We start from the raw sequence: 22,141 nt of genomic DNA, 5'->3' as shown, positions 1-22,141 counted from the left end.
GAATAGAAGAAGTGTTAAATTACCAACAACCGTGGGAGTTTTATCCGCCTGGATGAAAGGCCAACGCGTCACTAAATAGTTTCTGTTCGGCAAGCTTGCAAAAATCAACTCTGGAAGTGGCCGGTCACCAGCATTCCTTTGTCCTCCCACTCTTTTATGCAGCATGGCCGTACTGTACTGCAGTGGCAGTCAGAGGTCAAACCTGTCCACAAATACCGGACGCTGTGGGACATCCTCTGATGCTTTTAATACCTCGACCTGTTGATGTAAGGGTAAAATAAACTCCGGTTTGGTGGGGTTTTAAAGTGAAAACATGAATGAGTTCTCCTCTTAAAAGGTTTTTGGGGGTTGGATGTGGAAGGAAGAGGAAGAAGCAAAGAAAGATGGCAATGAAAGAGGAGGAAAGGGGCATTAGTCTAACTCACGGAAGTTGCGATTTTCCTAATTTTCAAACAGAGGGAAGTCAAGGACAGCCACTCACCTCTCCTCATTGGTGAGAGTTAGCGAGCTGCTGTTTTTACTCACATCCTTTGTCTCCACAAAACACCCAGCAGAGAGTGCAGCATAACTACTAAAAGACTGAACTTCCATATTTTCAGATTGGGAAAGTGAGTCAGAGAAAACAAGAAGATGCAGGTGCAAACACAATCTACCCACGCCAAGATTTCATGATGATTGACAGCCAATAACTGGCCGGAGTCAATGATGCCGATCCAAATGCTGGCGCTGAAATCCCACATTGTGGAAACATGAACATTCCTTAACCCTTCTCACTGTCCTTTCACACCAACCACAGCAGATTCTGGTAAAAGGGGGGATGACTTTACTAACCGCCAGGCCATCTTTCTGTCATTTCTTAAGTTTGGAAATATTTCAAAATATCATCTCATCTGGAAAGCATGAGTCGAGGTTTGATTCAAGAATTCACTCATGTTAGCTTCCTTACTCATAGTTTGAGGCTGATGTGAAGATAAATGGCTCATTTTCCAGCAGTGAGATGAGTCATCAGCACTGGCTCAGCAAAAAACTACACAAAAAAACAAAACACTTGCACTTTCAAGTGGTGTGATTCATGGTGTACACCTAGCAGAACGATCACATGAACACCATATGGGAAATTGAAAATCGACATGTTGTTTCATTTGACTAACAACTTTTAAAGAGAGTACTCTTCTTGTGGATATTTTAAGACTTTTTGATGATAGGAAGCACAGGTAAATACAGGGAGCTCCCCAGTATCCCTTTCTCTCTCCTATTGTTTCCTGTCTGTCTCCTCCTCCTGGCTGCCCTCCGTCCAATAAAGGCAATGAACATGTAAATACAATATTATGGCACAGATATACACAGATAGCAAGTATAATTTATAAAACCAGAAATATTTGCAGACTTGAGCCAATTTAGTGAATTTCACACAAATGTGAATTTATAACACCTGTTTGATAGCATCCAGCTTGTATTCAAGCTCTTAAAATAGCCAAAACCATATTAGCTATCTTGTTAGCCTTGACAACAGATGGAGATAAAAGTAAAAAAATATTTACGAACATAATCTTATGGGAGTTGCTGCAGCACTGAGATGTAGAATTATAGCTTCATGTTAGGCTTAAAGAGTAGGTTCACAATGTTTCAAGCGTCAGGTGCTCAAATGAACAGTGAAACAGATCTTCTTCACTGTAATCATTCCTCCTGTTCATACTGACTATTAAAAGATCTCCTTGGTCTTGTCCAAAACTTGTCCCTTTCTGGTCATCCTTTTTTGAAGTAATTTCTAATGCTTATGCTTATCACATCTCACCTTCTCCGTTGGTTGCTGTTTTTGGTTTGTTTTCTGACCCAACGGGATCTGTTCCCCCTGCTCATTTACAGAGGGTCATTACCTTTTCCTCCTTATTAGCTAGACGCTTGATTTTATTCAAATGGAAGGCTGCTACTCCTCCATCTCATCACCACTGGATTCGGGACGTTATGCAGAACCTTAAACTGGAAAAGATCAGATGTACTCTCAATGGTTCCATCAACAGATTCCACAAAACCTGGGACTCTCTAATAACTTATGTGAACAATTTACCTGGTCTGGAACTGGAACTCTGAATCTTTACATCTGCCCTTGAACAAATTCTGTAATAAGAAGTATTAAGTGCACTTGTTGTTGTTGTTTTTTTGTTTGTTTTTGTTTTTTGTTTTTTTTTCTTGTCTTTGCCTGTCTATTGTCTATGACTAGTTTGTCACGTTGATTTTGGGTTTGAAATGTCTCTGTCTATTGTCGGGACTGTTTGTTATAGATATTTGTAATACAGAGAATATGATTGTTTTATATGTTAACAGAAAATTACAAATAAAGTGTTTAAAAAAAACAAACAAAAAAAGATCTCCTTCAAATGTGCTTTCAATGTAAAGTGATAGAGGACAAAATCCACAGTGTGTCCACACAGTCATTTAAAAGTAGATAAGAAGCTTCTATTCAGCTTCAGTTAGTCATATCAAGTGGACATCCCACACATTTACTAGGTAAAGTCTTTTAGAATCAGCACATTATGCTCTTGCATGTTGTGAATATTTTCTATTGAATATTTAATATTGAAGCTGCACATAGAGTTGAATTAAAAAATAACTTTAATTGTATCTGCTCGTCTGGCTGAGCACCCACAGTACTGAAAGAAGTGTGTTAGAAATGTTAAATTAGTATTTTTAAAACCTTTTGTTTTGTTGTATATAATCACATCTCCTGTGTGTCTGCATTAGGAAAGGATACATAATTAGAAGAGTTCATAATTACTTTGTAAATGTTGCTGTAATTGCTGTCAGACAGTATATATAGGCTTACTGTGGTTCTGATGTATTTTAATGAATAAGAACATTTCACGACCACTCACAGATTTTGTCACAAATCACTCTCTGGTAAACACACACCACACATAAGCATGCAGACATAACAGTTCTAAAAAAATATTTGTATGGATGTCAGCACACAATATCAGCTGTGTGTTTCTATGTGTGTGTGTGTGTGTTTGCTTTATGAGTCATAGAAGCATGTGTTTAAAGTATTTACTGCATCCTGCCAAAAAAGCACAATGGTTAGTCTTTCAATGTGTCCCTCTTACTCTCTCCGTCTGCTTGTCTCGTTCCCTCGTTAGCGCCTGTCTGCGGCTCTTTCCCTGCCTCCATTTCATTCCATCAATATCTGTTTCACACGCCTTGCCGAGGGGCAGAAAAACAGCCAACAATAGTGAATTGAGCAGTGGTTTATTTGGCTTGTTAACATACTATCAGCGTTATCACATGAGTCAGTTGTCAGCTTACAGCTCCAGTTGGGCACCAACAAAAACCCAAGGTCCTTCTGACACTGTTTTCACATGGAAGACACATTATCAACTGTGTGGCGTAGACGTTTTTTACTAGAAGTTTCTCTGAAGAAGCACAGATGACGGAGTGATGAATATTTCTCTTTACTCAGTACATGACAGCATGGAGATGGACACACAGTCGTTCTGCCAAGCAAACAACCAGTTTCAGCTTTTATACTGTAATTCCCTGTTTTACTATCAGGTTTCTTGTCTGATTAACAAAATGCCTGGGGCTTAGGCATTTAAAGAAGTGAAGGCGCATAAACCCCTGAGGTTTAGGCATTTACAGAAGTTAAAAAAGGCACAATGAAAAATTCCTCACATTAGCCGTTCAATGTCACTGTCTTACTCTGCCTGTCTGCTTCTTTCATTCCCTTGTTAGCGCCTGTCTGCAGGTCCCGCCTCCATTTCATTCCATCAATATTGGTTTCACACACATTACTGAGGGGCAGAGAAACAGCCAACAATGGTGAATTACTTGTTTTCACTTGTCGCCTAATTAGACCTTTTGTTTGTCATTCATTTTACACAGAGGAATAGTTTCAAATGGGTATGATAGATGAAAAATTTGGTTGGAAGGAACTAACTTCTAACAGCTAATACAGCTTTATTTCATTTTAAAATATCCAGCTCGGTTCAACAGCAAACCAGCTGAGAACCAATTTGCTTTTCCACGGCTCGAGGTGGTTAGGGAGCCAGCACTGGAACTGCTTTGGTGGAAAAGGTTGTATAGAGTGCTTAATGTACTCCTTTTCCACTTGCACAGTAGGTAAAGCATGGCGTTGCTAATTACATTAACAATGGCTCCCTTCTATACAAGTATCACAGTAAGTCATGACAGTGCGGCAGCAAGTTAGCATAGGCGAAACCAGGACCCTAAAACTGAAGCAGCTCAATGGATTTCAGCCATCATCAGTGTTATTAGCAACACCTGTGCTTTTTCTATTAATATTCATTCTGTGAAAAAAGCTGACCAAAGTTGACCAAAGTAGCGAAAGCTTTGTACCACAGCAAACTGAATATCTGAAGACATTTGCAGATGACACCCTGAATTCTCAGAACATGTGATGGTCTTTTTTCCACTCTTTTTGGTTTGTTTTTTAATTGATTTACTAAAAAATAATGAATATCAATCAGTCAATACATTAATAATTATCATGATAGTTGCGGCAATCCCTGTTACTTAGGTAATGATATAGAAATCTAAGAGGCAAAAGCAAAATATACACTATTTTAGAGATCTATTAATCAATAACTTAATGCCCCTTGAAAATCTTGTTTTTTTTTTTTTTTTACCTCTAGTAGTTTGACTTACCATGCACCATCAAGACTCTGTGACATCACTATTGGGTGTCGTTACAGGTGCAACACAGCACACTTATGTATGAACACACCCAACCATTATCATATGTGATGCTGGGTTTGGCCCTGCTGCTTTCGAGCCTGATGTTACAGTAACTCCTTAATAAGCACTTTCCTTCTTTTTTAAATTCAGTTTCTGTTTCTTGACAAGAAACAGTTGTAGAAACCATTTCCCGCTCCACCGCTTGTCAGTCAACTCTCGCTCTCTGCCATTCAATGACATCATCGTCTAGTCCTTTTTTTATTTAAGCTCTTAAATGCAAATTCCACTACTTGGCGCACGCAGGATTTTCATTTGTTCAAAGGAAAATTTAATACACTCAGGGAAGGTTAAGAGAGCTCAGTGAGGTGTTTTACTGTTTGAATAATGTCTCTAATGGAGCACAGTTTATCCTGAACCTTACACCTGTATTGACACACAGAGGTCAGATAAGTCCGACATTTAAATAGGCATTAAAACTAATTTCAACCACGAAATGCCCATTTCTGTGCCAACATGAGGTGTTATCTAATGCCACACCCTTTTTTGGGGTGAACTTTATTCATCAGAGTGATGTAAATTATGACAGAGCCTTTAAAAGGTGTGAGTGAATAAATTCATGCTTTTAAAAAATCAGTGGTTGTTTACTGTGTGAAGACAATACTTTATCCATGTTTAATTTACCATTGTAGGTGACTAACGTGACAATACTCGTAACTATAGAGCTCTGGAGCATAAAACCCACCACTGTGCTTCCAAGAAATGACAAACAGTAAAAGTCAAGGTATTCTGGAAAGTTGGTCCTGGGTTTCTGCCACAGAGGAGGAATTTACTCTGACAAGATGTGACACATCACTGTGAAGTGAGACAGAGAGAGATATGAGAGGAGAGGGGAGAGACAGAAGGGTAGGGGAAGGAAGGAAAGGTATGAGAAAAATAGGAATGAGAAGAGGAGGGAGGGAGGGAGGAAGGGAGGAAAGAAGGAGGAATTCATGCATGTAGAGACTGGTAGCAGCAGCAGAGCTTTGACAGTTCACACAGTCACACTCACTGATAAAGCATGTTTGCAGAATGAATAATCAGTAATCTGATAATTCTCTAATCTAATTGTTTAACAATTTAAACACAATCTAATCTAGCTGCCTGGTGATAATAATTGTAGAGTGACGTGATGTGTTCAATGGACAGGCTTTTATGTATAATGTATTGGTAATATTATTTAGCGTATAAAAAGGTCATGTTTAGTCGCTACAGAGGTGTGTGTGTACACAGTATACAGGCTACAGTCAGTGCTCTTCATACTCATGTAAATGTGTGGTTTCTAAATGAAAAAAATGACAACAAAAATAAATAAAAAATACTTCATACAGTAGGTTTTTTTTTTGGCAGCTCGTTCCACCAACGTGGAACTGCAAATGAGAATAACCTGGATTGCCGTGGTTGTACGGCCGGCAGAGCCAGGCGACGCTCATTTGATGAACGCAGCATCCGGGGGGTAACATCTGCTCTTACAAGAGCATTCAAATAGGTGGGAGCATTCCCAACAATCACTCTGTAGGCAAGCATAAGAGACTTGAACTTGATGCGACCAGCTACATGTAACCAGTGGAGCTCGATAAGCAGCGGAGTGACGTGTGCCCTCTTTCGCTGGTTGAACACCAGTCGCACCGCCGCATTCTGTATTATCTGCAGTGGCTTCACCACACAGGCCGGCAAGCCTGTTAAGAGAGCGTTGCAGTAGTCGAGACGGGACATCACCAATGTTTGTACCAGCAGTTGAGTGGCATATTGGGTCAGGTACGGCCTGACTTTTCGGATGTTGAATAGGGCGAAGCGGCATGACCGGGAGACGACGGCAACATGGTCCGAGAATGTCAGTTGGTCATCAATAATGACACCTAGATTCCTAGCAGCCTTGGTAGGAACAAGAGATAGAGAGTATCTCTATCAAGTATCTATATCAATGTTGTGATGAATACCTTGTTTGGCCGGGAAGACCAGCAGTTCCGTTTTCGCCAGGTTTAGTTGAAGATGATGATCCTTCATCCATGTGGATATGTCAGCAAGACAATCCGAGATCCGCGTTGAGACAGTGGGGTCGTCAGGCAGGAAAGACAGATAGAGTTGAGTATCATCCGCATAGCAGTGGTATGAAAAACCATCCGAGCGGATGATCGGGCCCAGCGAGGTGGTGTATATGGCAAAGAGGAGGGGTCCAGCACTGAGCCTTGGGGCACCCCTGTGGTGAGGTGGTGAGGCACAGACAGCTGGCCTTGCCATGTCACAGTGAACGAGCGCCCAGTAAGGTAAGATTCCAACCAGGAAAATGCACTGCCAGAGATGCCCATACTTGAGAGTATGGACATGAGTTTGCTGTGATTGACAGTGTCAAAAGCAGCTGATAAGTCTAGCAGGATGAGAACCGAGGATTTGGCAGCAGCTCTAGCAGTTTTAAGGCCTCTGTCACAGACAACAGGGCTGTTTCGGTGGAGTGACCATTTTTGAAGCCAGATTGAAGTGTATCGAGAAGGTTGCTTCTTGACAGGTATTTTGTTACCTGTCTAGAGACCGCCCTCTCTATGGTTTTGGAAAGAAATGGGAGGAGTGAGACCGGCCGATAGTTTTCTACTTGAGTGGGATCAAGTGAGGGTTTTTTGAGCAGTGGTGCGACCCTAGCCACTTTGAAAGCAGAGGGGAAGGAGCCAGAAGTGAGGGAAGAATTAATCATATGTGTGACTGCCGGGGTGACAGTCGGTGATATAGCTTGAAGGAGGTTAGATGGGATCGGATCTAGTGGACAGGTAGTAGGACGGCTACATGTTATTAGTTTAGATACCTCACTCTCAGTGAGGGGGGTAAAACCAGGGAACGATGAGCCTAGGGCTGGAGAAGACAGGTTGTGAGTTCGTTGTTTAGAGAATTGGCTGCTGATGGCTGCCACTTTGTCAGTAAAAAAGGAGGCGAAGCAATCAGCTGTGAGGTTAGTAGCTGGAGAAGGTGGTGGAGGGTAAAGCAGAGCTTTGAAGGTGGAGAGTGTGTCTGTGCCACCGTTGATCCTATCGTTGAAGAAGGCCTTCTTTGCAGCAGTGATACTGGAGGAGAAGGAGGACAGCAGTGCCTGGTAGCTTGCAAGATCTTCAGTTGTTTTGGATTTGTACCATTTCCTCTCGGCTGCTCTGAGGTCAGTGCGCATTGTCCGGAGGGTGTCACTCAGCCAAGGGTGCGACTGGGTCGATTGAGCAGGTCTGGTGGATAGTGGACACAGGCTATCCAGACATGAGCTCAGGGTAGAGTAGAAAGACTCAGTGGCATCATTAACCTGCAGAGAGGAGAACGTGTCGTGAGGCGGAAGAGAAGAGGAGAGCACAGAGGAGAAGTGGGTGGGAGACAGGTTGCGGAGATTGCGGCGGATGGAAACCATGGGTGGGGAGGTAGGGGGTTGTTCTGGTAGCTGGACATTGAAGTGGATGAAGAAGTGGTCTGAGAGATGGAGAGGGGTGACCCTTAGGTTGTCCGTGGTGCAGCTCCGAGCAAGAATGAGATCAAGCTCTTTGCCAGCCTTGTGAGTCGGTGGAGTCGGGACCTGTCTTAGGTTGAATGAGCGAACCAGAGACGATATAATATAATAATATAATATAATAAAGTAAAGAGAAAAAACAAAAAACAAAAACAAGGTTTATGTATACCTAGTCATACACATAAATATACTCACATATATACATACACACCTATACACATATATACATAGACACACACATACCTTTACATGTGTACACACACATACTTTTACATACATATGTACACACATAACCACACAAAAATAAATAAAACCAAAATGAAACTACTGTAGTCTTTCAGTCATCCATTTCTCTTGAAAAATTCATGTTTTTGTATATCCTCCACTACAAATACCTATGTACACATGATACACAACATAATTAATACAGTGATATTACAATACCTTTATTTATCATTTATCATTATTTAAAATAAGTTTTTATTTGTTCAAAAAGATATTTTACTAGACAGTACTCACAGTGTTACAGTCAACACAAAATGAACCATTTTAGAAACTGTGTGTTTTTTTTCTTTATATTTAATTTGTGAACAATTAGTGAAACTTTGGGAAAGATAATGTTTCAATACCAACACAGAGAACTATCAAATGCCTGAAGATGTGTTCTTGCTGCTGCTACTGCTGCTGATGGGAGGAGGGAGGGGGAGGTTTGATTAGGGAAGGGGGTGGCGCCGAAGGGTGGGGCGGTTCCTCATACCGGGCGGTGTCAACTACACAAAACGGGACTGAGGAGCAGCAGTGAGAGGCAGACACACGGTTTTATTTCCCCGGGTCATTTTGACGGAATTACACAAGCAGACTTCAGGTAAGAGAAGGGAGATTTTAGGGCGTTTTCTCATCACTCAGTCGGGCTTGTGTTAGGTTTACTGACCAGCAGAAAATAGGATTTCTAAGTTAATGCGGCACGTCTGGTGCGTCTTTCATTCAGCAAATATAGATTTCATAGCAGATATGTGTGAATATGTGAGTGAAAAACATGTAACAATAACACGAGATAATATCATCGTGTTTGTAGGTCATATGTAACATGTGATACATCCAGAGGGTGTGAACACTGCAAATTATACCAGTTTCTTCTCACAATATCTCACATAATATTTAACATTACATGTATAGTATCAGTTTATATTGAATTGAATTTTATGCACACATTTTTATATATGAATAATATTACTTTTTACAGTTGCAGTTTAACTGATATGGAGAATCTCAATGTAAACTTATAATGCTTCACCTGTTTACTTTAATATTAAATATTACATGTTTGTAGCACGTTTTAAGGTTGTTGAATGAATAGCAAAGGGTCTTTTCTCAATGAATTGTAGAAATGAATGATAATAGATAGATAGATAGATAGATAGATAGATAGATAGATAGATAGATAGATAGATAGATGTTCTTTATTGTTCCCATATAGGGGAATTCTTGTGTTACAGCAGCAGGCTATCCATTGCATGAGGCAGTAAATACACAGTACATATCAACACTAAAAGAGATAAATATCTATAGAAAACTACACATAAAGTGTGATTGGCAGGCAGTGCAGCAGAAGGCAGAAGCAGCCCTGTCAGGATGAATGATGGCATGAAATGCGTAGTCATTCTGAACACAGACGTGTGTGTGTGTGTGTGTGTGTGTGTGTGTGTGTGTGTGTGTGTGTGTGTGTGTGTGTGTGTGTGTGTGTGTGTGTGTGTGTCCATCAGGACTATACCCACACTCCTTCAGTCATGTGCATTATAAGTGTGGCTGGATGAACGGATCCTCAGAATCCCTCAGAAAGGACAAACACAGTCCTGACGATGCAGAGTCACTGAGTCAGTGTTAGAGCAAATTGAGATGATTAGATTTGACATCTAGACACTGCATGTTAGTGTCAGATGTCAGAGCTGATTAATTGTAGTGCTTTTTTGATTTCTTGCCATGTTACCTTGAGCAAATGTTGTTTTTAATCTGTCTATCTCAAACATGTTATATTTATTGATGTAATGCCAATAACGTATGTTTGTGACTTTATGATTAATATTAGATTAAAACCGACCTTTAAATTGTCTCCGATTTATAAAGTAACATAAAACATAGCAAAGACAAACCTGAAAAGCCTTTTCCTCTTGAAACAGAGACACCTGGTGGCGGTAAAGATGTATTTTTTCTGTAATCCATTAACTGCATGAGCAGAATTGCTACACACTAAAGACAGTTATGACAGTATCTTTTGTGTCATTTGCAACAGTCATGTCTCCTAAAATTAAAATCCAGCTTGTAATTTGTTTTGACTGCATATTTACACGAAAATCAGCTCATCAGAAGTACACTATCTGCATTGTGTATACAGGCCTGTTTTCCATTCATTATTCAAATAATCCTGGGAAAAAATAACTAACACCAGCTGTTGGGTTATTAAGTATCATTTTCTTGGCAGAGTCTCAAAGAAAGAAGGTTTGTTTCTAGTATTTATGGCACTGTGATTACCTTGTGCCTGTCTGCCTGCCATTTGCATGATGGAACTAAAGCTGAACATATTTGTTTACTTGCCATGCTGTAACATGATCACGGCAACAGATTTGTCAAGATGTTCGGAGAAGGATTAGTGATTGAAATAGGAGGAATTTAAAGCTTATCTCTTTAAAAATGTAGCGACTGAAAAGAAGCAAGAACAACATGATTTGGCTCTTTAAATCAAATCTGGATTCCTGAACAAAATTAGATCTTTTAAGGCATGTCTAAGTAGTCAGGGACAAGTAAGATTCTGTTTTCCTACATAGAATTTGATTTTTTTATTTACCTCAGGCTAATAATTCCTGATATTGTCTGAGTGCCTCTGTTGTTTGTCTGTGGATGTAATACATCAAGTTAACCCTAACCCTAACCCTATCTAGCAGAGCTCTGGGAGAGCTCTCTGCAGCAGAAAGCTCTCCCAGGCTTAAGGATATTACTGGGACAGGATAATATTTTCTATAATGTTATCTGACTTAATGTTTGATATGTCACAATGGCGAGCTGCTCTAGATTTATCTACTTCCTATCTGCTTCCTCCTAGCCTAAGATATAATCATTTAGATCTGTTATTGAAGACTTCTGTATGATAAAACTGATATATTCAGCTACTACATTTAATTTAACTATTTGGTGTTGGTAAAATCACAAAACATGTTCTCATACAGTTTGTATTAACTTTGACTAAATACCCCTACATAAATACTACATTTAGTTTCATTTAAAAGATTTTGAGATTTCTGCTTAACCCTACATACCACCACCACCATTACAAAGGAGGTAAACCAAATTATACACATGTCCACGTTTAGGTGTGTGGTTTACCCGAGTATCAAGGAAAGACACTTCCGATGCTTCTATAAGATGCTTTCGGCTGCTAAACGCCATTCACCTTCATTGTGTTAGGGTATTAGAAAAGGTCTAAACAGAAGAGGCCTCAAAGAAACTGTCTTCATAGTTCGATGCTGCTATGGCTGTATCAATAGTTTATTGTTATGAATAAAAGCGTTGAGACTGTCATTTGCAAGTGGAAGTATGATTTCTTGTGATTTGTGTGAACTGACCCTTAATTGGTCACTACAGTAAACTGTAAATGTAAATATGCAGGTCTACATTTCAATATACCAAATGTAGGTTTATAATTCAATATTCCACAAGCTTATGTGGATCATATCACAATCTGTTTTGACTCTAGAGACAGCTATTAAATATATATTATTGTCATATAAATAGCTATGTACGTAAGCAGTCATACAAACCTCCTCCGGCCTCCATTACAGAATCATATTACAGCAAAGACAGTGCGCGTAAATCTATTAGATGTTTTAATGGACTATATTGCTGAATGGCTTTTTGTATAATAGATGAAACTCCAGTCCTCTTCCTGGCTGAGTTAACAGAGCCGTGCTGTTTGAGAGCTGCTGTCTGGCTCCAGGCTGCTCCGACCATTTAACAGTAAATAGAGAAATAACGAACACGCTGAGCTGTTGTATCTCGTAGAACAAGTTAATATAACCCAGAGCCATCTTCTGTGTGTGTCGGTGGCCCACTAAAATATTTTAATACCAATGTTCTCCTCTTACAAATGAAAAGTTCCATTCACAATCTATAAAACACTCTTTTGCTCGGTTAAAAACTCACCGCGTTTTTGTTACTGCTTAGCTTTACTCAATCTGGTATTTTTTATTTATATATTTTTTGCTTCTTTTTATTGAGTTTTAGTATAATCTGCATCACAAAATAATTGTACTTGTAAATTATACATAACTCTCTGGTCTGGTATGACTACAGGGGTTATGATTGCTAATGTTGGCTAATGTTAGCTAACGTTAAATAGGAATCGTACATGGATTAAGAATTGAAATGAATACACGAAATGCATGATACAAATAAACAGTTTCAAAAAATAAAAAATAAAATAAAAAATCTGTTTGCTCTTTTTCTACTTGTGTTATTGTGCTAACCCTACATTTTAGCACATGTGGCTACATTTGCAGCTGTTCTGCACAAGGTCACAGATGCTTTAGGCAAATGCTTTTCTTCAGCATGCAAAGTGTCAACATTACTTAAAGATAATGTAAAGCGCCATAAGAAAGACAAAGAGAGAGCGACAGAGGATTTATGACAAATGTTCATTTCCTTGGTGAGAAATAGTAACTTTTTTATACAGTCATTTATTTGCCTCAATTAGATTCAAGCTACAGCAGATCATTTGATGATCGTATGCTATATGTTGCAAACCTCATTTGTGTTTTCCACTTCTACATTGATTCTCATCACTTCAATATTATTACAGTATCTAAATATGTAATTTGCCTGTTTTCTACTGTTTGTTAGGTGTCAGTATGTCAGGAAATGTCAGCGCTGAGGAGATGGAAGAGATCAGTCAGGGCTTCCAGAAAGTGGGTGAGTAAAGAAGTGTGTATGTGCAGATACTGCAAAGCGTCGATTGAGTTTGATAAATTATTCAATTACATTTGAAGTGGGCTACAGCAGCTGCCCAACACATGTTTGTATACTTGGTATCTTCTTTTGTGTGTGCACAACATCTGACTAACAGATGCTCTTCCTGGTATTCATGAAGATGAATAAAAACATTTGATACACCCAAATTTCAGCTATCTCTTAAAGTAGTAGTAAAGACATCGACATTAAGGAAAATACTTTCATTCATTTTCTTTAAAAGTTAAAATGAATGTTGGTGCCTGCAAATGTTTCCTGTGTAAGTAATGGAGGACAAAATCCATTCAGAGATCCAAAAAAGCTAAAAACTGAAGCAAGAGTGGTTGAGATTTTCAGTCCCCTGAATGGGTCAAGCTCCAAAAATGCTACATCCTACACTTCCCAATCCTCCTGGTAATAACACCCATGTCTTTCAAACTCCATGCCTCCAATTTGTAATGTAGGTATTCCCGTAAAAATGTGGGTGTGGTTGTTTTGCCAGACTTTAGAAAGCTACTTCAGGGCATTGAACAACTGTTTTCACAGGCTGAGAAGTGCTTCTTTTAAACAAATGAACATAATAAATGCTAATAGCCGAGAGGCACGTGTCCTACTAGATACATTGCTTTTTTGGAACAGCAAATGTAAAAGCTGTAATGAAGATAATAACTCAGCCTCTTGACAGTAATGCAAATTCACTCAAATTTTGCAATTTTCCCTCCAATCCGCCTCCACCCCCCCTCTTTAGATTTGGATAACAATGGGTACATCTGTGCCTCTGAACTTGGGGATCTCTTCCGTGAGGTGGGCTGTCCTTTGCCTGGATACCAGATCAGAGAGCTCCTGCAGAGGCTGGACCGAGACAAGGACAGCCGCATCAATCTTGATGAATTCACCGCTGTAGGTAACACTAACTAACTGACTAACTAACTAAATGATTCACTACTTTACTAATGATCTACTAACTCTCACATGTAGACTATGTAAAGGTCTTGCTTAATGGTTGACTGAGTATTAGAATAATAACGGACTAACCTAACCAGATTAGATTAAAATAAGATGATTACTAATGTACTGTCTGTGATACGTAAGAACTAGTTGATGGGTTGAATGAAAGGCAAACTAACCAAAAATACATCTGCTAAATCGATGATACCAATCAATATATTAAGAAATCTAATGACCATTTCAATGATTCCAAGCCTTAGTGTATGTGTGTGTGTGTGTGTGTGTATACACATTCAGATTTACAAGGATATGAAGGACGATCGCTTGGCCCAGGGTTTCAGGAAAGCCCTCAACAAGAAAGAAGGCATCGTAGCCATCGGTGGCACCAGCGAGATCTCTAGTGAAGGAACTCAACATTCAATCTCTGGTTAGTGAAGTCACATCTGTAGAATGATATGTGAGGTTCTTTTATTGCGCTGTGATTATACAGATTTTGACAGGATGTGACACTTGACTTAACTGTATTTCAGAGCAGGAGCGCTTCGCCTTTGCCAACTATATCAACTCGTCTTTGAAGGATGATCCAGACTGCAAACATGTGCTGCCCATCGACCCCAACACTGGAGCTCTGTTTAAAGCATTGGCAGATGGCATTGTGCTTTGGTAAACCTTCATATGTAACTTCTACATGTTCCTCCTCGACCCTTTTTTCCACTTTTTCCATCATACATTTTATCGAAGTGCTCTCATTTTTCAGCGTATTGGTTACTCAGTTTCTGTACTAACTTATCCATAACTTGATCCTTCATCCTTAAATCAACCCACAGTTCCACTGGTCCTTATACTGATATAGCCTACTGTTTTTCTCATGTGTTTTGCAGTAAACTCATCAACCTCTCTGTTCCCGACACCATCGACGAGAGAACCATCAATAAAAAGAAACTCACTGCTTTCACCACGCAGGTGGGGTGTTTATACAGCTAGTTGATCAGTTATTTAGTTGATATTTAGTGCAATTCACAGTTATAATCCTTAAGATTTCAGTCCTGGTTGATTTTGCAACATCCATGGTTACCGTGGTAACAGCAATTAGGGTTTACAGTAAAAAGTGAGGCTGATATCAATGAGATGAAATTACTGACAGTCACCCTGGATCACATGCTGCATAATTTCTGTTCATGTCTTGTTTGTGTGATGGTTGAAAAAAAAGCATAATAAGCAAAAAACATAAGTATTTTATCAGTTTAAGATATATGTAGAGATTTATATCTAAATATGCATTTAAAAAATCAATTGAAAACATACTTTGTTTTTTAGTTGATAACTTTCCTCCTGACCTTGCATCTCCTATTCCTTTTTCCCCCTACAGGAGAATCTGAACTTGGCTCTGAATTCAGCCTCGGCCATTGGCTGCCAAGTTGTCAATATCGGCGCTCAGGATCTGAAGGAGGGAAAACCTCACCTGGTGCTTGGACTGTTGTGGCAGATTATCAAGATAGGACTGTTCGCTGATATCGAGCTGAGCCGCAATGAAGGTATGAACAAACACGCTGAGTCAGACTGAAAGTAATGCGCTCTGAAAGACGACAATATGACTTATATCTACGTATGCACACATCGTCTCCAATACATAAACGCTTTCTTATAATTTATGCAGCTATTGCAGCGCTGCTCGAGGAAGGGGAGAGTCTGGAGGAGTTGATGAAACTCAGTCCTGAGGAGCTGCTGCTGCGCTGGGCCAATTTCCACTTAAAGAAAGTTGGCATGACCCTATCAAACTTTTCTGGAGATATCAAGGTGAGGAAAAAATGATTGCTGTGATGCCTGTTTAAACACAGGTGTGAGCTACAGTTTGCTTTGTGTATTACATATGTCATTATAGCGTGGGACTGTTAGACTAACATTTAAAAAAACATCATCGTGCAGGAGAATAAATTGACCATATTACTCTGTTTCTGTCTCTGTGCAGGACTCCAAGGCATATTACCACCTGCTGGAGCAGATTGCTCCAGACGGCAGCAAAGAGGATGCTCCCCGGGTTGAGATTGATATGACCGGTATTTATGTAAGTTGATGAAACATTAGTAACAACTACAATATACACCCTTTTTTCTAAAGGCTTCGAAATGTAATGCATTTGTTTAATGCTTTCTTTCGGCCATGCGGTTTAACTTATATATTCTATTAATTCAGTCAGAAATACATCTTACTTTGTGTGTCAATAGATCAACGCTCTACAGAACCACACTAAGAAAGTTTTAAACACACAATACGACATATACACACACTGGCTTGCTTTCCATTATGGTTATCAGAGGCTGGATGGAAGCCGACTTCCTGCTTCCTGTCGGACTATAAAAGGATCCTGATATCGCTCTCACTCTGGATCATCACATGGTGGATGAAAGTTGTATACTGCAAAATAGCAATAAGTGACATCATTTATTTCTCCCAGTTGTCTTCAAAGAAATGTAGTTTTTCATTACAATAACTTATTTACAACTTATATATTCTCTTTAAATTTCTGTGGTGAACTTCCCTATTATTATGATTATTACTGAACTGAAAAACATTGAAAACAATATATAAATGCTACAGAAGAACTGGATGCATATTTTCTAATGTTTATAGTATATGAAGCCATTTAAAAGATGTTTAATATCCCAAATAACAGAACCTGCTCCCATCATCCATGCTTAAATGCTCAATTGGAATGCTCATTATAATTTATGTCAGATACATGAATATACATAAGCATAAAATGTTAATGTGTGTGTGTGTGTGTGTGTGTTACAGGAGAAGGATCTCACAAAGAGAGCAGACGGTATGCTGATTCAGGCCGACCGCCTCAAATGCCGACAGTTTGTAACAGCGACTGATGTCGTGACTGGGAACGCCAAGCTCAACATGGCCTTCGTCGCCACGCTCTTCAACAAGCACCCAGCTCTCACCAAACCAGAGAACCAAGACTGGAATCTGGAGAGTAAGCCAAATGAATGAATAATCCCATTCACACACACACACACACACACACACACACACACACACACACACCTCACCCATGTCCATACACGTAAAACACATCCTGTGGCTGAGAGGCTTACCTTTGTCTCTTCTTGTTTTTTGCTTCGTCAAGGCGAAACCAGAGAGGAGAGAACTTTCAGGAACTGGATGAACTCTCTCGGAGTCAGTCCACGTGTTCACCATATCTACGGGTCGGTATCTCCACTTCTACGACGACTTCATCCCAAAGTTATAATTTTTCACCATTTAGTGCCACATTGATGCACGACTGACTTTTCAAATTCATGCCTGTGTGTGTGTGTTGATGCAGTGATCTGCAGGATGCCATGGTGATTCTGCAGCTGTATGAAAGGATTAAGGTGCCAGTGGACTGGGACAACAGAGTCAACCACCCTCCATTCAACAAAGTAGGTGGAGGACATCTGAAAAAGGTAAATATACAACGTACTTTCCTTGTTGGAGACTACTTTTACAATCTGAAATCAATGAAGCAGAAGAGATTATAGCCTATAAAAATCTATTAATTGTTTGTGTATGTGTGCGTGTGTGACAGATGGAGAACTGTAACTACGCTGTGGAGCTGGGAAAAAACAAAGCAGGTTTTTCCCTGGTGGGAATCGGAGGACAGGACCTCTACGATGGAAATGCCACTCTAACCCTGGCACTGGTCTGGCAGCTGATGAGGAGGTGATTTACTTTTGATATTCAGTAATTAGACTAGAGATGTTGAAGTTCTTACAAAGCCCAAAAACAGGTAGAGGGCGCTGTTTTTGCAAGCAGAGTTAAAGCTTTCACTGTTTCAGGCAAAGTCACATACACACATTTGATTCTTACATGTGGTCTTAACGTGAATACACAGGTACACTTTGAATGTTCTTGAGGACCTCGGACATGGAGAAGCTGCAGGAGATGATTTGATCATTTCATGGGTCAACAAGACTTTGGCTGAAGCTGGCAAGAGTTCATCTATCAAAAGCTTTAAGGTAAACAAGTTTCACTTTAGTTTATTTTTTTACTTTTTTACTTTTAAACTGCTGTAAGAGTATATATGCATTAAGATCTTTTTAACACCCTCATTAAAAATAAACACAATAAGTCAATAATGAATGGACTTACAGATCATCAAGTAGCTGGAATAGTAAATAAATGACAATATTTTCTAATCGTTCGTTCCTTTTATGTTGTGTATTGATTTGTGATGGTGTGTGTGTGTGTCTCTCTATTCAGGACAGGTCAATTGCTACCAGTCTTCCAGTTCTGGAGCTGATTGATGCCATGCAGCCACAGAGTGTGAACTTTGAGCTGGTTAGAAATGGAGATCTGTCGGACGAAGACAAACTGAGCAATGCCAAGTAATAACCTACAGTACCTGCTTCTCTCTGACCATGTTTTTGTTTGTAATGACTGGGTTTTAGTGTGTTTAAATCCTGATGGTGCAATGAGATATATTGAGCACAAAGTTTAATAAATAATGCTTACATTTTTGTTTGCAATACATATTCATAATTTATCCGCAAAATATAATTGATGTGCTTGCAAAACATATTTTTCCACTTTCAATATATCACAGTGCAGTTTTGACACAAATGTCTCTAAACATGAATAGATTAGTTCCTGGATGTAGTATTGAAACACAGCTTTGCAGATATTATCAGTGTCTACAGTTGCAGCTTTGAAAGATCACGATCATGTATATAAATCAGTGATAATTGTTAAAAATGTCAGAGATAAACCAGCACAGATGTAAATGCATGGGTTAAAAGTATCAAAAATCGAATGTGTATCTAACTATGACCTTGCCCTGTGCCAGGTATGCCGTTTCCATGGCGAGGAAGATTGGTGCCAAGGTCTATGCCCTACCTGAAGACTTGGTAGAGATCAACCCCAAAATGGTGATGACCATCTTCGCCTGCCTGATGGGAAGAGGCATGAATAGAGCATAAACAAATATCCACTCACACACATATACGTACTGACTGACTTTGCCTGTTTGACTGGATGGAACATGAAGAGAATGAACTTAGTTGTGTTGACTTATTTACTTAAGAGATTATTCTGTGGTAGCCCATCAACTACACAATGAGCATTTGAAGGTTTGGGTTTTTTTTTCTGGTTCTTAGTTTTGCTTTCGGGCAAGATGGTGGCTGACAGTGACTTTCCATAATGTCGATGTGTTGGCATTGGCCATCTGTCCAGGGTCTGCCCAGTGCATGCTGGGATAGATACCTGTCCGCCTACAATCCTGATGAGAGACAAGTCTGTAATCAAAACAGATGAATAAAAAGGTTCTGTTTCTTACAATGTTAAGGCTATGATACATGGGAAACATTCAAAGACAATGATATTTCTATCAAAGCAAAAATTCAAAGTAGTGATTTTCATTCTTTTTTTCTCAGCATTTTAGTTTTCAGTCATTTTTAATGAGGTTGTACTGCTTTGGTGCCTTTTTTTGGCCTGATGATATCCTCGACAGTTTCCCATGTGTCACAGCCTCATGATCTGCTGCCTAGGCTCTGCTGTATCTTCCAATGTGCCAGCTAGTACACAGTATGAATATTTAATGTACTTAAGCAACCATAATATTCTTTACTTAATACCTTTCTGGCCTTCTTTATATATATGACCCAAGCTGTGCTAGATTACAGGCAGATTATAGGCAGCATATGTCTTCACGCTAGGGTCATTAAAGCTGAAACCATTCTCTTTTTTTGGCGTAAAATTCAAATAATTTACATTATAAGGATGATTTATTTGGTAATTAACAGATATGTGATATAATTAAGTATTTTAGATGACTATTAGCACAGTTTAAGGGCTTTTTAAAGTGTAAAAATGCTTAACATTTTTAAAAAGCCATTAATTTTCAGGATTTCAAATTTCAGGAATAGCTTCTATACTAAAAACCATCAAGACTCCTTAAACTATGCTGATAATTCATTAAAAAAAAGCCTTATTATATTATTATCAACCATTAATGCATCCATTACTTGACACCACATTTAAGGTAACATTTGTACCTTGATTGCAAACTTATGATTCTTTTTAAGTTTAGAATTTAGAAAGTATCTGCCTCGTTTTGTATTTTAACCTCAGATCTGGGATATAAAATACCTGGATCCCTTCAAGTGTCATTCACTGGCACGTTAAATTAGTCTGTCATTTGAAATTTAAGCTTAAACCCCAACCTTATAATTATAATTGAAACTTGCACATTTCATTTTAGAGAAAACAATGTTATTTTGGTGATCTTTGCAGAATTGTATTTTCTAAATTTTGAACATTGTGGAAATGTAACATGTCAAAGCTGCTGCTGCTTCCATACGGACTCAAAACAACAGACTATTATGTTTGCCTTACTTGTGAAGACCGGACTCGTCAATGCGCTGCTTTCTCCTCTGTAACCAAAATGCTGCCTGGAGACAATTCACAGACTACGACAAACTGAACATCTGAATTTGATGAGTTGATGATGTACGACTGATCCATCTAAACAGTGTCAAAGAACATGATTAATGACTATGTCTATTTCTGATTATGTAATCGTGTTTTAAGTATGATTTCAGTTGTTAAAAAAACACCCAAAGATAGATTTCTAGTAATGTGAGCATTGAGAATATGATGAATTATTGGTTAAACACGTGGTGCTTAAAGTTGATCCAGGTTTTCTGCTGCTGCTGTTAACACTGTTATCTTTTATGCCAACGATTCCCAGTAAAGCAGGGATAAGACATTGCAAATTGACATCAAACCTCTTCTCTCAGACATTATACAGGTGTTGTTGTATTGAAGATACTCTTGATCTTAATGCGTGCAGTTATGGTTGACTCAATAAATCTCTTTCAACCTTTGAAGATGTGTGACCAACTGCAAATGCTACCAATATACTGAATGGAAGCATTTTCCAATCAGCTGTTTATGATTGGTCCTTTTAGAAAGACAATATGGGGAAAATATATTGCTTTACATGCTAGCAATACTTAAACTTCAGTGTGAACATTCAGATAAATAATGTTAAATAAAATAATTTTTTCCATATATTGCTTGACTTGTGTTTTATGTTTTCTTTCTTTGCCACTAACAATTATATATTCCGGCACTTTTTAATTATATTAAAGGAATTACCTGTAAAATGAATGTAATTTGAGTAAATTTGCATTTCAATGATGTATAAAATAGTCACAAAAGACATTTAAAGCTTTTAAATTTGACCTTTTTGTTATTCCATATGTAGCTAATGCTTATGCCATGTAAGCTAATGTTTAAGCTATTAACAGCAATCAGAAAATCATTTAATAATGCTTTATAAATCTATGAGAATCCATTAATAACAATTAACAAAATTCTAAATTCTGTTGTTTGAAGGTTTTGGTAAATTTTTGGTAAACTTGTCTTTAAAGCTAGCTCTTTAAAGCTAGCTCTTTAAAGCTAGCTCTTTAGCTCACAAGGAAGACTGGAAATATGCGTTCAGTCAATGCACCCAGTTATTGTTACCAACACCTAACTTTGTCTCAAAACAGGAAGTACTAATATCTACATTTCTGTTGTCTGTGTGTGTCAATTGGTGACATTTAGAGTTAATTAATTCTCCCTTAATCCAGAGCTTAGCTAGCGTTTTATCCCTACTCCCTTTTATCTAAGCTAGGCTAATCACATCTTGACTCCAGCTCTGTAATTAAAGCGTGGGGCGGCTGTGGCTCAGGAGGTAGAGTGGGTCATCCACTTACAGAAAGAACAGCTATTTGATTCAGCCCACATGTCTAAGTGTTCTTGGGCAAGATACTGAACCCCATATTGCTACCAATGGCTGTGCCAGCACCTTAAATAACAGCTTGCTGCCATCAGTGTGTGCGTGGGTGAATGTGGCTTATAGTGTAAAAGCTCTGAGTGGTTAGAAGATGTCAGGCGCTATATACAGTAAGTGCAGTCTACTTACCATGTAATTATTTACATAAGACTGACCATCTCATCTTA

General features: G+C 38.9%; 1 protein-coding gene across 1 annotated transcript; it reads left to right on the top strand.

The window, feature by feature from the left end:
• Positions 1-9,013: 9,013 nt before the first annotated feature.
• Positions 9,014-21,164, top strand: LOC133986186 (plastin-3-like). Its single transcript, XM_062425989.1, has 16 exons — positions 9,014-9,068; positions 13,094-13,162; positions 13,947-14,098; positions 14,444-14,573; positions 14,677-14,809; positions 15,028-15,109; positions 15,516-15,681; positions 15,804-15,943; positions 16,116-16,211; positions 16,943-17,129; positions 17,283-17,361; positions 17,481-17,601; positions 17,724-17,857; positions 18,030-18,153; positions 18,398-18,522; positions 18,981-21,164. Exons 2-16 carry the CDS (start codon positions 13,102-13,104, stop codon positions 19,111-19,113), a joined length of 1,863 nt encoding a protein of 620 aa, XP_062281973.1. The 5' UTR covers positions 9,014-9,068; positions 13,094-13,101; the 3' UTR covers positions 19,114-21,164.
• The last annotated feature ends 977 nt before the right edge of the window (positions 21,165-22,141 follow it).

This window comes from Scomber scombrus, chromosome 9 (genome assembly GCF_963691925.1).
Source record: "Scomber scombrus chromosome 9, fScoSco1.1, whole genome shotgun sequence".
Classification (NCBI taxonomy): Eukaryota; Metazoa; Chordata; class Actinopteri; order Scombriformes; family Scombridae; genus Scomber; species Scomber scombrus.
This window is presented reverse-complemented; position numbering and strand designations above follow the sequence as displayed.